We start from the raw sequence: 14,713 nt of genomic DNA, 5'->3' as shown, positions 1-14,713 counted from the left end.
AACCACGCATCTTTTGATTTTCCTATTGCATTTGAGAATATATAGGAGCAAGAGAACCAGCATGTTCAAGGTTGTGTATAAGTTGTATTATATTAGATATTTAGAACAAGATTTTTGTCGCTTTAAAACAAAGTTATCTTTTCTATAAAGAATACATGTATCACTAAAAAAATTAGCTTTGCTACATCCATACATTCAAGAGTAATAATATATGAATACTCATATATTTCAAGAGTCTTCCATCAACATTTATTATTTCTGTTAATCTTTTTCTTTCTATGACATTACATAAACTATCATGTACTTATACACCAATTTCTTCTCTTCCTTTCTCTCTCTAAGTGTGGTCTAGATGTTAGGTGTCCACCTATTATTTTCCTACATTAATTTAATGTTCCTGTCCTAGCAATGAACAACATTTGAGATTTTGCTTCATACATTTGATGATGACCCAGATGTGTTTTTCCCTTCTCCTACTACTCTCTTCCAAAACCAATGATTCTCAAACAGAAGATAAATCTCCTCAATTGGGACTTGCTTGGTTTCTGGCAAGAGGAAGAAAACAAAGCAGCTCATAAGGACAATTAAGGCTGCAAACAGCAAGAAGATTCCATATTTGAGGTGGCAAAGTGATACAAGGAAGAATTGTGCCACAAGAGCAGTGAAGATCATGTTGACACACACCACAACACTTTGTGCTGCTGACCTTATCTCTAGTGGGAAGAGCTCACTAGGAACCAACCATCCCAAGGGACCCCAAGATCTTCCATATGCCAAGACGAATAGGAAAATCACTATAACCAAAAATATACTAACACCATATGACAGTTCTTTGCCTTTTCCAAATTCAACAGACAAAACTATAGCCATAGCAACCTGCATGCGGATAAAAATAATATATAATCCTCAAATTAACAACACAATTAGTAGAGGATATCATGTTTAGTTTGTTGTAGAGAAAACTATTCCAAAAGTTTAAACTGTTAACTTGGTTAGTTACAACACATAATAGTTGCCCTACCATGCAGTGAAATTTAATTTTAGAGAAGCAAGGATCAAATTCTAAATCACTTAAACCTAGATCAGATTCTAACTCATCATGGGAGCTTATTAATTGAGATAATTAAATAACAGTTTCTTGACTTAAGAAAAAAATCCTTATAAATTTATAGGTGTTTATGAAAAAACTACATGAGAGAACTTTTAAGAGAATTAAATAGCGAAAAATTTATTTTAATTTATGAAACAAGTTAATACAAGATCATCTCAAGATTTCTTTTTGAACAAGTACTTGTTTAACTTAGTCATCAGAGTCATTAACCAACAATTCTAATAACTTAAACAGGTAAGTAAAAATACATATATGCATGAATAGTTTTGATGTAATTATTTCTAACAGTGTTTTTCATTTCATTTATGTTTTATGCATGAGCTTTAAGGATATATAAAACTTAAAAGTTGTGAAAAACGTATAGTTACCAAGCAGATTATCATTTCAGCACCGGCTTCCAAAAAGAAAGCTCTCCTGCCAAACTTGTCTACAAAAGCCATTGAGATGAGTGTGGCAACAACAAGTGCTACACTTGTAATAACCGATGAATACAGAGATGCCCCAGATCCAAATCCCAAAGTTTGGAAGATAACAGGAGCATAGAAGAGGATGGAGTTGTTGCCAGTTAACTGTTGGAATGCTGGAATAGCAAAGGCACCAATTATCACCTGTGGTCTGTTTTTCCTCAAAAGAAGGTTCTGGAATGGATTCTTGATGGATTTTGCTTCTCTGCTTGCCTCAATAAGATCATCAAATTCAGCATCAACATTTGGAGTGCCCCTAACCTTCTCCAACACCGCTCGTCCTTCGTCGAATCTGCCTTGTTCCACAAGGCTGTTGGGTGTTTCAGGACACAAACAGCCTCCAATGAACATAAAAACTGCTGGAACTGTAGCTAAACCAAGGGATAACCTCCACCCCCAAGGATGAATCTTCTCGGTGCCATAATTCACAAGGTTGGCAATCAGAATTCCCAAGCATGTTGTTAACTGAAAGAGTTGGTTCACTGCTCCTCTCACTTTTGCAGGTGCCATTTCTGAAAGATAGAGAGGAACAGCCTGCACAATAATTAGAAAATATAAATAATGCAAGTAATTAAAATTGGTAACACCAGTGGGGTGTAATAAGGATTTAACTTCTCTGAAAGGGATATTGGCTTTAAAGTAAGCAACATCAGTCATTGATGGGAATAGGGTTGTTAAAAATAAAAACTAAACTGAACTGGTTCAAAACTCAACTCAGCACACTAAAAAAATTAAACTATTTTGAATAAAATATTGAACTGATTTTTATTCAATTTTTAAAATTTGAATAGCTCCTAATTCGCCCGAATTCATACATAGCTCAGTTTGTTCGAACTATTATACAATTTAATTCAATTTGTCCAAACCACTTTTACATATCAGTTCAATTTTATAGCGGTTCAATTTAATTCATCTATTTTATCCATCCTTAGTTGGGAAAATCAACAGTAGATATTATGTAGACATGCATAACACATGATCATGCATGTGCTAGAATTAGGTACACTGGTATACATGCAAGCGTTAGAATATCACAAACAATATTATGTGGTACACATGCATATATAACACATCATGCATTTGTTAGAATATTAAAGGTTGATTTTCTTATCGGTGATGATTGAGATTACTACTTTATCCTTACTCAATTTAGAAGAGCCAAATCGGGAGTGTAAAGGCTTATATGAATGACAATTAATTTCCGTTAATTTTTTCAATTTGAGGAAATGGTTATTTGGTTAAGGTTAAACTTACTTGGTTACCAAATCCAATGCCAACACCAAGAAGGATACGCCCAAGGATCAACATTGTAATGCTCTTGGCAGCTGCATTCAGAATAGCTCCTATAAAGAAGCTTACGGAACCAGCTAAGATGCTAGCTTTTCTGCCTTTGGTTTTTGTTACACTGGAAGCACCAAACGTGGACACAAGGGCAGCAAAGTATAGAGATGAAGTAAAGAGTGTCAATATCTGATCATCATATTTACAATAATCTGTCTCCGCAAGATGTGCATGCTTCTTTTCATACACCTTTGGGAAGAATTGTATGAGGAAATCATCCATGGAGGTAACTCCACCTGTATTACCAAGCAACAAGTGATAAAAGATTCCAACGTTATTTTATCTTTCAAAATTTAATAAAACATGCAGGGAACATTAAGGTCTTTGTTTGATTACTATTTTAGAAAACAAAGAACTGTAAAAACAAAAGAAAAGAATGAGAAGTTAATATCTCTCAGCTGATTCAATATTTTGGTTTTTAAACGGTTTTTTGAAAATAATTTACAAAATTCGATAGATTTTAATTACGTGAGAAATTAATTGCTGATCAATAATGTAGAATTGTTTAAGAAAAAAAACTTTTAAAACAAAAAAGTGCTAAATTTCCCATGGTTTATTATTTTGAAGATGGTAGCTAGAATTAACTCACCTGAAACACCAAGATCATAGCCAAATAGAGCGCCACCAAGAGCTCCAACAATGCAAGAAAAGATGAAATATCCAGTAATCTTGTACTGGTAAAGATGAGCCCTCTTGAGTGTTCCAGCATCAGAAAATCCTCCACCTGCCATTTTTGCCTCACTTTTTATATTATTTGCCTATCTATCAATTAATTCAGTGACAAAATCACTGTCTTGGTTAAGATAAGAGCCTACTTGACGACTAAACAAACGTTATATGCATATCACCCAGAAAAACAGATCTCGCTATCTGATTTAAGTGTCTAATCTCTCATGCATACTATTCAAAAACCATATATTAATTAATTTGCATGCATACAGCAGATGGCACAGTTAGTTAATACCAAGGTCGAATTTGGTTCTCCTTTCTTTCTTTTTTTATCCTTACACTTTTCCTTGATTTAGTTAATGGGTTTGGAGGGTTGTTAATAGTTCTTCTGTGTAAGCCACTCAAGTACAAGAAAGAAGGCCTGAGTGTAGCAATAGTTAACAAATTGAGTGGAAAAAAATATTTATATATGAAAATTGAAATTGACTAATTCCTTGCATTAAGTATGTCGAAAACAATTATGTGTTTCCATCCCTCTTACAGGGCAGTCTATTGTCCATTGATAGCTTAACCGTTTTTCGTGTTTCCCGGTTCTTGACCTATTTTTTCTCCATATCTTCAGTCTTCACGTATGTTAAATTTTATAATTTTACTTACATGCAGCAATTATTTTTTTTTTCTCCCAAGTCAAAGTATATTTACATCTTATACCTTCTATAAAAGTATAAATTTCTTCTCCAAAGTCAAAGTAGAATGTTATCCAGAAGCTACCGACCAAGCTATTAATATTTTCTTACTATTAGATAAATTTTACGTAAGATTTATTAAATCACGAGTTTTACACTTTGGCCATCTAAATAGATAGGATATATAGGATACTGAATAGATATTCTGTATGTGTGTTTGTGTTTGATGGCAATACTGAATACATATTATTTTCCCTTATTTTGGTTGAAGGGTGTGGTTTAATTTGTTGAATACTCGCATAGATATGGCTCTGGCAGCTATTAATAATGCACTTAAATGGAATCTACACACCGAGAGTAAAAAATAAAAATATATTTTTTACGTTAAAAAAATTATCCTGATTTAAAGTGTAGAGATATGCAATGGTTGAAGCTGTAATTAATGGGTTAATCAGTTGAACAGGTGTAGTAGGCCATGCATATGTTGATTCATTTTGTGATCTCTACATAACTGTCACTTCTAATTCACCTAGAAATTTCAGTGCCCTTTCCTGAGTACACTCTCGATTCTCTTGCCTATTCTCGGTGTGACAACATTTATTGGCGGTGCTTTGCTTTTTGGTGAGTTCTTATTTAGAAGTGAGTATGGTGTCCTAGATCTTTTTGCTATTGGTGAACTACTCAAACTATTGATTGGCAATTTTATTTTTTTTATGAAACTTTGTTTAATAATGAAGGGATTATGTATCAAATACATTAGCCACACTGTAATATGGAAAATAAGAAAGTCATTAGGAATGCATTAATTGAGAAAGCATGACTTTAATTAATTATGAAATTAAAGAATTGTGTTGTTAAATTATCAGACATTCATATTTTTAGTTTTACTGATGATTATATAGCATAATTCGACTATTTTTAGATGAGTATTATATTGTACTACTATGCAATTGTATTTGATGACAGCAAAGGGATATTAAATTTTGTTATTTTCTTTATTTTTTATTTGTTTTGTATATATCCAATCTTTATTTCATGAAGTTATATAATTAAGGAAAGGTTGTTCCTTTCAGACATTCATATTTTAGTTCTGTTGATGATTATATAGCATAATTCGAGTATTTCATATCAGTAATATATCGTAGTATTGTGCAAGTATTTGATTACAACAAGGCTTTCACCTCTCGACCTTACTGCTTTGTCAACTAATTAATTATTCACATGGAACAAAATAATCTGACAGAAAAATGAATATATAAAAGAAACATTTTTAGGTTCATCGGTTTGGTAGGAAATGGTGTTAATTAACACTTAGTTTAATAAAATTATTAATTATATTTCATTAATTTAAAATCTATTTTAGAGAAATGTAATAATATTTTCACATATTTTTGTTAATATTTCGATGTAATTATATGCAAATAATATGTTTCATAGGATATATTATATATTATTAATAATAGGAGAATAAAATAATTTTTAGTTTAATTAGCATAGGTAAACATTATTTGTTTTACTCATATGTGTTGCTTTTACTAACATGAGAGATGATAGGTATAATTAAGTTAATGGTTATTACCTCTGCACACTCTAATGCAACTACTATATGTAAAAATATGTCTATATATAAAACCTATGGTACTAGCCTACAAGGTTAATAACCGTCACTACCAGGCTAGCTAGTCGCCTAAGGTGTCAAATTTCATTAATTGTACATTTACTTTTGAATTATTGACTTCTAGTGATAGGATTACTTTGGCTTGTCAGATGAAAGTAAATATTTTTAGTAAAGTAATCAAGTTTAAAATAAAATAAAAATAATATACACCTAATATGTGTTATAAACTTATACCTCGTTAATTAATATGATAATATCATTGCTTACTTTTAAATATAATTATGTGTTAATATTTTCATATTATTTAATAATAAATATCTTCTAGTGCAATGCTAAAATAATTAAATAAATAGTGTAATAGTTAAAATAAAATTAGTATACAAAAATAAAATAAAAAATATAATAGCGAAAATAAAATACAATAAACATGTCATCTATTTCAAAATAACTTTAGGGTAAAAATGAAATAAAATATAAAAAATTAATTAAAAGTTAAAATCCTACTTGAAGTATCAAATGCTACAAGTTAATAAAAACAAATTGTTTATCGAATACTATTAATATGGTAAAAGAGGTTTTTCAATTAGTTAAAAAGGTAAGAAATTAGCTAAAAATGTTTGACAGATAGATATAATATGAATTGAAGATTTTTTTTGGTTCTTATAAAAAAATTGGTTTTGATTATTTTACATACATATTAATTAATTAATTTTATTCATAGCTTATTAATTTGAATAGATTCTAAAAGATAAAATCACTTTTGACCTTTGACTATTTTATTAGAATCTAAATATACGTATTAATTTATTTGTTTTCTTTTATTCATAGCTTATTAATTTTAATAGATTTCAATAAATTTTGACTTTTTACTATTTTATTAGAATCTAAATATACGTATTAATTTATTTGTTTTCTTTTATTCATAGCTTATTAATTTTAATAGATTTCAATAACTTTTGACTTTTTACTATTTTATTAGAATCTAAATAATAATGGAAACTTTTAAAATAGAATAAATTGAAAAGGAATATTATATTAATCTTGAAACAAATTTATGCTTTATTGAATAATAATTTGATATTATTGGTCTTGACTTTAATTTTCCCCACTAAATCAAGGTAGTAAAATTAAGAAATTCAAACAATAGAAATTAATGTGTTCTTAAAAGTATCAATTTATTCTCTTTTATTTATAGATTATTTGAACAAATTTTAAAATATGAAATGACTTTTGATGACTTTTGACTTTTTATTTGAATCCCAATAGTTAAAAAGTTCAAAGGAGAATGAATGAATTGAAAAAAAAAATGTTATACTAATATGAAAACAAATTTAAGTTTGAGTAAACATTAAATGTTTAAACATGTGTTTCTAAATATTCTAACCCAATAAGGAAATTATATCCGGTGGGTCAAAATACAAATGACGAGATTGAGCCAATGAAAGTGAGAGTGACACGAGTGAGGGTTTGTGTGTGGTACGTACCTATATATATTTTGCCAATTTTCCATTATAACCTACACATTGCTCCAAGGAACCCCACCAAAGATTTTTGTTCCTCAAAGCAATGACAGAGAACTCATCATCAAATTCAGGGAAGGGAAAGAACATTATTGATGAACAACAACATGAAGAAAGTGGAAAAAGTGAAGAAGGCAACAACAACAGATTGGTAAACGAAATCCTATCTTACAACGAGTCGCAGCTGAAGTTCCTGCTCAACGTTGGCATCGTGAAAGATTGCGAGCTGAGCATGCCGTATATCACTCAACTGACCAGCGACAAGTGGAACCTGTTCTTGCGCACGCCTCAGTTTGAAGGTATCTTCTTAGGGTTCTTGAAAGAAGGTGAGGATGTTAGAGACGGAATTCCAGTGAACGTGTATGACAAACATGGCCATGAGTTCGAGATGATGCTCAAGAAATTTCACAAAGGTTCCATCAGTTACTATGTGCTAAACCGAGGGTGGCTCAGTTTCTGCAACCAACAGCACTTGGGAGAGAACGATATCATTGCCTTGCGCACGTTTCGCCATGCAATAACTGACAAGTTGTCTTTCGTTGTTACTTACGTGATAGTGGCGTGGTAATTAAGAAATGGTTAGAGTATTAAGGGGTGCCAGTTATAATAATAAGGGTCTTTGTAGTGCTTATTCTCCAGCTAGTCAATTAATTAGCCACTTTGCTTAACTATGGTTATTTCGTATAGCAAATTAACATGCTGAATTGTACGTTACAAAAAAACGTATGAATAAGAGAACTGAAATGTCCATTGCTTTCTCAATTTTCACTCTAACCACTTATATATGTATGGTTATTCATTTCTTGATCGCTCAAATCATTAATTCTTGTTTTTTATTTTAATTTTTCTTCATATCTATTCCAATCATAGAAAATCTTCAGAAAATGATTTCGAGATCATCTATGACCAGATCATTCAAAAAAATTGAAAAGGAGATTGTAAGAAAGAGGAAAAGTAAATATTGCAAATGTCTTATTTTTAGCAACACAATCCAATTCAACCGACCCGACCTTAATTGGATAGTTAGGTTAGCTTGAGTCATTAGATTGAGTAATTAAAAAATGTTGTCATTTAGAACTTTTAACAAACAAAAAAAAAATCCTTCAAAATCAATAATTCAATATTGATTTGTTGCTTCTTAAACTCCTATAAGCTAGTAGTTAGTATTCATTGCTTCAATATTTTACAACTCATTGTAATTAGTATTCAATAAAATCATTAAAATTATTTTACAATCTCTAAAATCAAAATAAATTGTTGTGACTTACAAGGGAATGGGATGAGAATTTAGTTTTTTTTTTCTTTTTCACATACAGCCCACAGAAAGAATTAAACAAATACTATTTCTTATCATATATTTATTTTTGTAGTCGGATTTAGTTGAATTTGGTCGGATTTAAAACTCATAAATCCTATAATCTAACTTAATTCTAATTGGCATTTGTTATATATACTCCCTTTTGTTTTTAAATACATTTATTTTCTGCTTATTTAAACTCAAACGACTTAAGTAACCTTGGTATCTCAAATCCTCTTTTTTCCTTCACATAATGGTACACTCCACTCCCCACCCCCACATAATGCACTCCTTCAATAAAATATTCCTTTCTTCACTTTTTTGGTTTTACTTATATGATAGTTTTATCCTCTTGCTACAAATTAGGAAAAGTGCTTATAAGCTTTGAATCTTCCTACATGATCTACACGTGTTGTGTAATTTGGTTAAAGGTTTAAGTCATGAGGTATAAACACATTAGAATGTTTTATTTGTCTGTTACTATACTGAAATAACCATCTTTTCGGATTTTAGAATGGTTGTAACATTAAATTTTGGAAAGTACTTTCAAGAAATTTTTTTACTTTCAAAAAGTACTTTCCAAAACACAATTTTACCTTCCAAAAAAATTTTGACTTCTGAAAAGTACTTTCCGAGATACAATTTTAAAATTTATTTTAGAAAGTACTTTTCGAAAGTAAATTTTTTTTTCAGAAAGTACTTTTCAAAATTTAATGTTTTTTTTTGTATTACAGAATGATGTTTAAATTTTTTGAATTCCAAAAGGTACTCTCTTAAATATAAAATTAAAATTGTATTCCAAAAACTACTTTTCATAACTTATAATTATGTATTTTGAAAAGTACGTTTAAATTTTTTGTATTTCAGAAAGTATTTTCCAAAATACAAAAAATTAAACATTAATTTTAAAATGTATTTTGTGAAATGATATAGGCATATTTTGGGTACAACAAGTATTTACAATAATAAGAGGAATGTACTTAGAAATAAAGGGAAGTAGATATAATAAATATCTTCTAATTAAGTGCACTAAGAAAAGGCTAACTCAAACTAAATGACCCAATTCGGGCCGTTACCCTACCCAAATCTAATTGGGTTTGAATTGTATGATTGGAAAAATGAATAATCCTTTCTTGTTTTTTTACAGCATTATTGCTTCTTTTTTTTTTTAACATATTGCTTGTTGTTAAACAAAGTAATTTAGTCAAACATTATCCATAATAATAACAATCAAATTTAGACCAGAGTCTTTTTTTTATTAATGAAGAAAAAAGAGAGAGCAAAATTACAAGCATTCAAAAATTGTGCTAAGTATATCACTGGTGGTGAAAGCTCCCTTCTTACTTTAGCCAAGAGTCTAAAATTAATAAATGTAAAACATGAATAAAAATCATTAAATAATAAATACTTTCAAATATATTAGATTACTTAACTTTTATATGACATTCTAAAATTAGGAAAAAAATTAAAATCAATAAATTAAATAAAATATATCAAATATGATACCTGAATTAAGAACTTTAAAACAAAAACATAAAAATTCATCAAATCAAATGATGTGGAAAATATTGAAAAATTTAATCTTCAGGTTAGTAATCAATAACTAAACATGATAATTTGGAAGGTGTTTTTTTTAATAACGTGTAATCCAAAAAATATTTGAAAATTTAATCACCAAGTCACTAATCGATAACTAAGCATGATAATTTGAAATTTGAAACTTATTTTATTTTTATTTTTATAACTTCTAATCCAAAAAAAATGAAAATATTAAAAATTTAATATTTAAGAGTTAAGACAATAGTTAATAACAAATCATAATGATTTGAAATTTGAAAGGTTTTTTTTTAATAACTTTTAATCCAAAGGCTCTTAATTGATAGTCTTCAAAAATTGATAGTTAATAACAAATCGTAATTGATAGTCTTCACAAATACAACAGGTGCCCTTATCTATACATAAGAAACTTAATCTTGCTAATAACCTTTATTACAGAAAATTGATAGTTTTCAAAAATCAGTTTGTTCCTAGACAGCCAGATGCAGTAGACTGTAATTGCTATAGCCAGACAACGTAATTTTCCTTGAACACTTGATGTGGATCTGCCCCTAATTAAAGAGTCAGTAATGCGCTGTAAAGAAGTGAAACGCCTGCGGAAAGGAGCCAAATCACGAATGTGAGCCCAAACTTGGAGAGATTTCCTGCAAGAAAAGAATAAATGAGCATCTGACTCAGCCTCATTTGAACATAAAGGGCAGAGGGAACCCTTGTTCAAAAAAGCAACTTTGTCAAGAGTAAGCAGCCGATTCCTTTTAGCAAGCCACAGAATGAAAGACATCTTAGGGGGATTGTTGGGTTCCATATAACAGAACACCAACTAACACCAACTAACAGTAGGCTTGACACCTCTAATGTATTCATAGACTTTGCCAACAAGCAATTGTTCATTGGTGCTCCAAGATTGAATCCTCTTTTTGGCCTCTCCCGTACTTAGCTCTTTAGAGATAATAAAGTCCCTTATTTGAATGATTTTCTTTATCAAAACTGAATCTGATGAAGAAGTATTATATTTCCACAAATCGCTCCCTCTGAAATAGTAATGGAGAACCCACCGAACCCATAGAGAATCTTTCTTACAATGAAAGTCCCACAGGATACGGGAAAGAAGCGCAAGGTTACAGTCTTTGAGATTAAAAAGGCCAAAAAGAACCAACCAGACTGACCCAGTGGATAAATAAGGAATACAGAAACAAAAACAACAATTGGACCAGAGAATGCGATTGCATTATAAGGCTGCAATTGAACAGATCGAGCAAGTTCAAATTGACGTAACATGAAACCTATTAATGCGAAAGCGCCGTGGAGAGCAACAAAAGTCCACAGACCACCTAATTGACACCAACGGGTAAAATCTCCCTGTGCTTCAGGACCCCACAGTAACAACAAAGAGTGTGCTAAACTATTAGCAGGAGTGGAGACTGCAGCGGTTAAGAAGTTGCAGCCTTCCAAATAAGAACTTGCCAATCCATGAGTATACCATGAAGTTACAAAGGTCGTACTAAATCCCCTTATTTTTTCGGAGAACAAACTACTGACCAAGCAACCAAGGGCTTGTTTTTGTCAATATTCACTTTGCCCCACAGAAAATTACGGCACGAAGCGTTGATCCGATTCAGAACAGATTGCAACAAAGAAAAAATCTTCATCCAGAAATTCACAATTCCCTTTTTTTTAGTTATATATATATATATATATATATATATATATATATATATATATATATAATTCATTCAATATTAATTACCAAGAATGTGTGATTAATTGATATCCTAACTTGGTAGCGTGTGCTGAAGGGATTAAAGGCGATGGGTGTGAGGGGATTTAGTGGGATTGACGCCTATGGTGGAGGAGGACTTAAAGGGAGTAACTTAAATGATTGAGTAATTATTATTTATCAAAAATAAATTAATATTAAAAAAAATCGTGTCGATAATGAATATAATGGCAAAAATTTTAATGATGGTAGTAGTGATATTAATGATGGTGGGAATGTCAATGATAACGCCAATTAAAATATTTAAGATATTAATGTTGGTGATGATAATGATAAAATTGATGATCTTAAACACGACAATGCAATATTAGTTGTAGATGATGATGGTAGTGGTGTCATTATTTATGAAAGTAGTGATGGTGACTATGATGTTAATGGTGACAACTGAAATAATCATTGTATAAAATATAAAGAGTGCTCTTTTTAAAAATTAAAAATTAAATTCACAAATTTTTTTCGGTTGATTTTAAAAATAAATATAAAAGTATATTAATTAAAACTATTTAAGCATCATTTTTGTTAGACATGTCAAAAAATAGTAGTTAATGGTTAAAAATTAAAAAAGAACCCTAGAAATTATCACGATCTAAAGTAATAGTAAAATTTTTGCGTAAGGACTAAATTTAGATAGAATTGTATTTATAGGAATTTAAAACACGTCTAAGCTTAAAAATATTTTGAAGCTAATTATTAGATTAGATGATTTTAAATTATGTAGATATTATTATAATATTCTGAAATTGATTTCTATAATGGTACTATAATAATCAGTCACTTTTTCAATTCAGTTACTATAATTTGTATTGAATTAAATTATTGATTCAAGAATATCCTTCATGCACTATGATAATTTTTTATAAATAAATAAATGGATGAGCATTAAAGTTAGAGAAGAAAGGGAGAAAAGAAAGTGAGGGACCACCTAAGAAACTAGAAAAGGAAATGATGTGTCATAAGGAATTGTGGTGGATCCGAATGGTCTTCTACACCATACTTCTTAGATAACTATACCATACTAGTACTTCTTAAATACTATCAATCTATTGTGGTCATGCATTGTTAGTGACAGAATCAGGAGATCCTTGCATCAGGAACAGTCATGGTGTGTGTATGCTGCACATTGCAGAGCTTGTAAGAAGGGATTTATGATGCAGAATAATGATGAAAAAATAACAACTCTGTCACTGAAACCATCAATTAATGACCCTACAATCTACAAAAGTTGCTGAATGATAGAATTTAGAATTCATGGCCATGATAACTAATTTTTAGCGGGTCCATTTTTTATACTCTATTTTATTATAATCATGGTTGATTGTTGATATCAGAATTTTTTTATTCAAATTCTAATTATTTTTTGAATTATGCAACATTACATACTATTACGTAAATCTAATTTTATAAACTCAAATAAATTAATATGAAATAACTAAAAAAAGATTCAACGAAATTAAAATGTGACTTTATTAAAAATTCGCGTATATGATATATATGCTTTAAAATGATAATTTTTTTAATAAACTATTGTTTATTTTTAAAATTCTTTTAAGAAATTAATAAAAGCAAGTAATTATTATTTTTTAAAATAAATTAAATCAAACGTACATTGAATGTTAGTATTCACAGTGACAACAACTAGTTAAAATTTTCATTAAATAAACCCTGGAATTTATGCTTCATAAATGACAAAAGGATAAGTTAACATATAAAAATATCAATGGAACACAAATTTGACTCTTATGACTAATAACTGATAATTACTTAAAAAAAAGACTAAAAACCAATAACAATAATTTTCTCACTTTAATTTTTTAAATTATAAAGAAAACACTATGTAATGTTAAACATTGAGGACAGATGGTGGGCATAATGAAAGGTAGCGATCAGTGAAGGAACAGGTTTGGTGCGTGAAAACGTTAAAAGCTGTGATTCTGACCTTACACATGCACTGATACGTTTCCTCTTCTTTTTAATAATACAATTTGAAATTTTGATTTGTCATGGTATTAAACATTAATTTTTTTCTGGGTATATCTTAATTGTTTGATTTAAATAATTTGGGAATGTGGATTAAAAGAATATCCCGAACTTACACCCAAGTAAATTCTATTGATACAAAATTACTCCTTCTTTTTTTTGTTCTGACAGACAGATGATCATAACTTCATTGAAATTAATTGATATATAATTATTCTAACTTAACACAAGCAAACATGGATATGGTTGAAGTAAGTCTTACTAGCTTTTACATCAATTTTAATGATCAAATATGAAATTTTAGAAATACGCTCCAAGATGCACAACTAAACATACATATAATTAATATCTTTAAGTATATAAATGTATTAAATATTTAAAAACAAAACTTTATTACATACTCGATTTAAATATAATTATCTCTTATAAGTTATAAATAATACCTGAAGTTCATATGGAAAGAATACTAGTAGTCCTTTTTTACAAAACCTAACTCTTAAAAATATATTATAAATATTTTTCTAATAATAACTGTAATTAGAATTTTAAGAGGATTATGTTTGAACTCAAAGTATGTCCCACAAAGATTTTTTTTAATTAACTAAAGAACTAATCATGGATCTAAACTTAACGACCCTTGTAAAGTTTCTCACCACTTCTCCACACCAGTGCACTACCATGGTAGTGTAATGCCAT

General features: G+C 29.6%; 1 protein-coding gene across 1 annotated transcript; it reads right to left on the bottom strand.

Annotated features, from left to right (window-relative positions):
* Window positions 1–271: 271 nt before the first annotated feature.
* Window positions 272–3,838, bottom strand: LOC114425776 (sugar transport protein 14-like). Its single transcript, XM_028392732.1, has 4 exons — window positions 3,506–3,838; window positions 2,830–3,152; window positions 1,480–2,109; window positions 272–876 (listed from the first exon to the last, which is right to left on the bottom strand). The coding sequence occupies exons 1-4, from the start codon at window positions 3,645–3,647 to the stop codon at window positions 433–435; spliced, it is 1,539 nt and encodes a 512-aa protein (XP_028248533.1). The 5' UTR covers window positions 3,648–3,838; the 3' UTR covers window positions 272–432.
* Window positions 3,839–14,713: the final 10,875 nt, after the last annotated feature.

The sequence above is a fragment of the Glycine soja genome, chromosome 9 (assembly GCF_004193775.1).
Source record: "Glycine soja cultivar W05 chromosome 9, ASM419377v2, whole genome shotgun sequence".
In the NCBI taxonomy this organism is placed as follows: domain Eukaryota; kingdom Viridiplantae; phylum Streptophyta; class Magnoliopsida; order Fabales; family Fabaceae; genus Glycine; species Glycine soja.
This window is presented reverse-complemented; position numbering and strand designations above follow the sequence as displayed.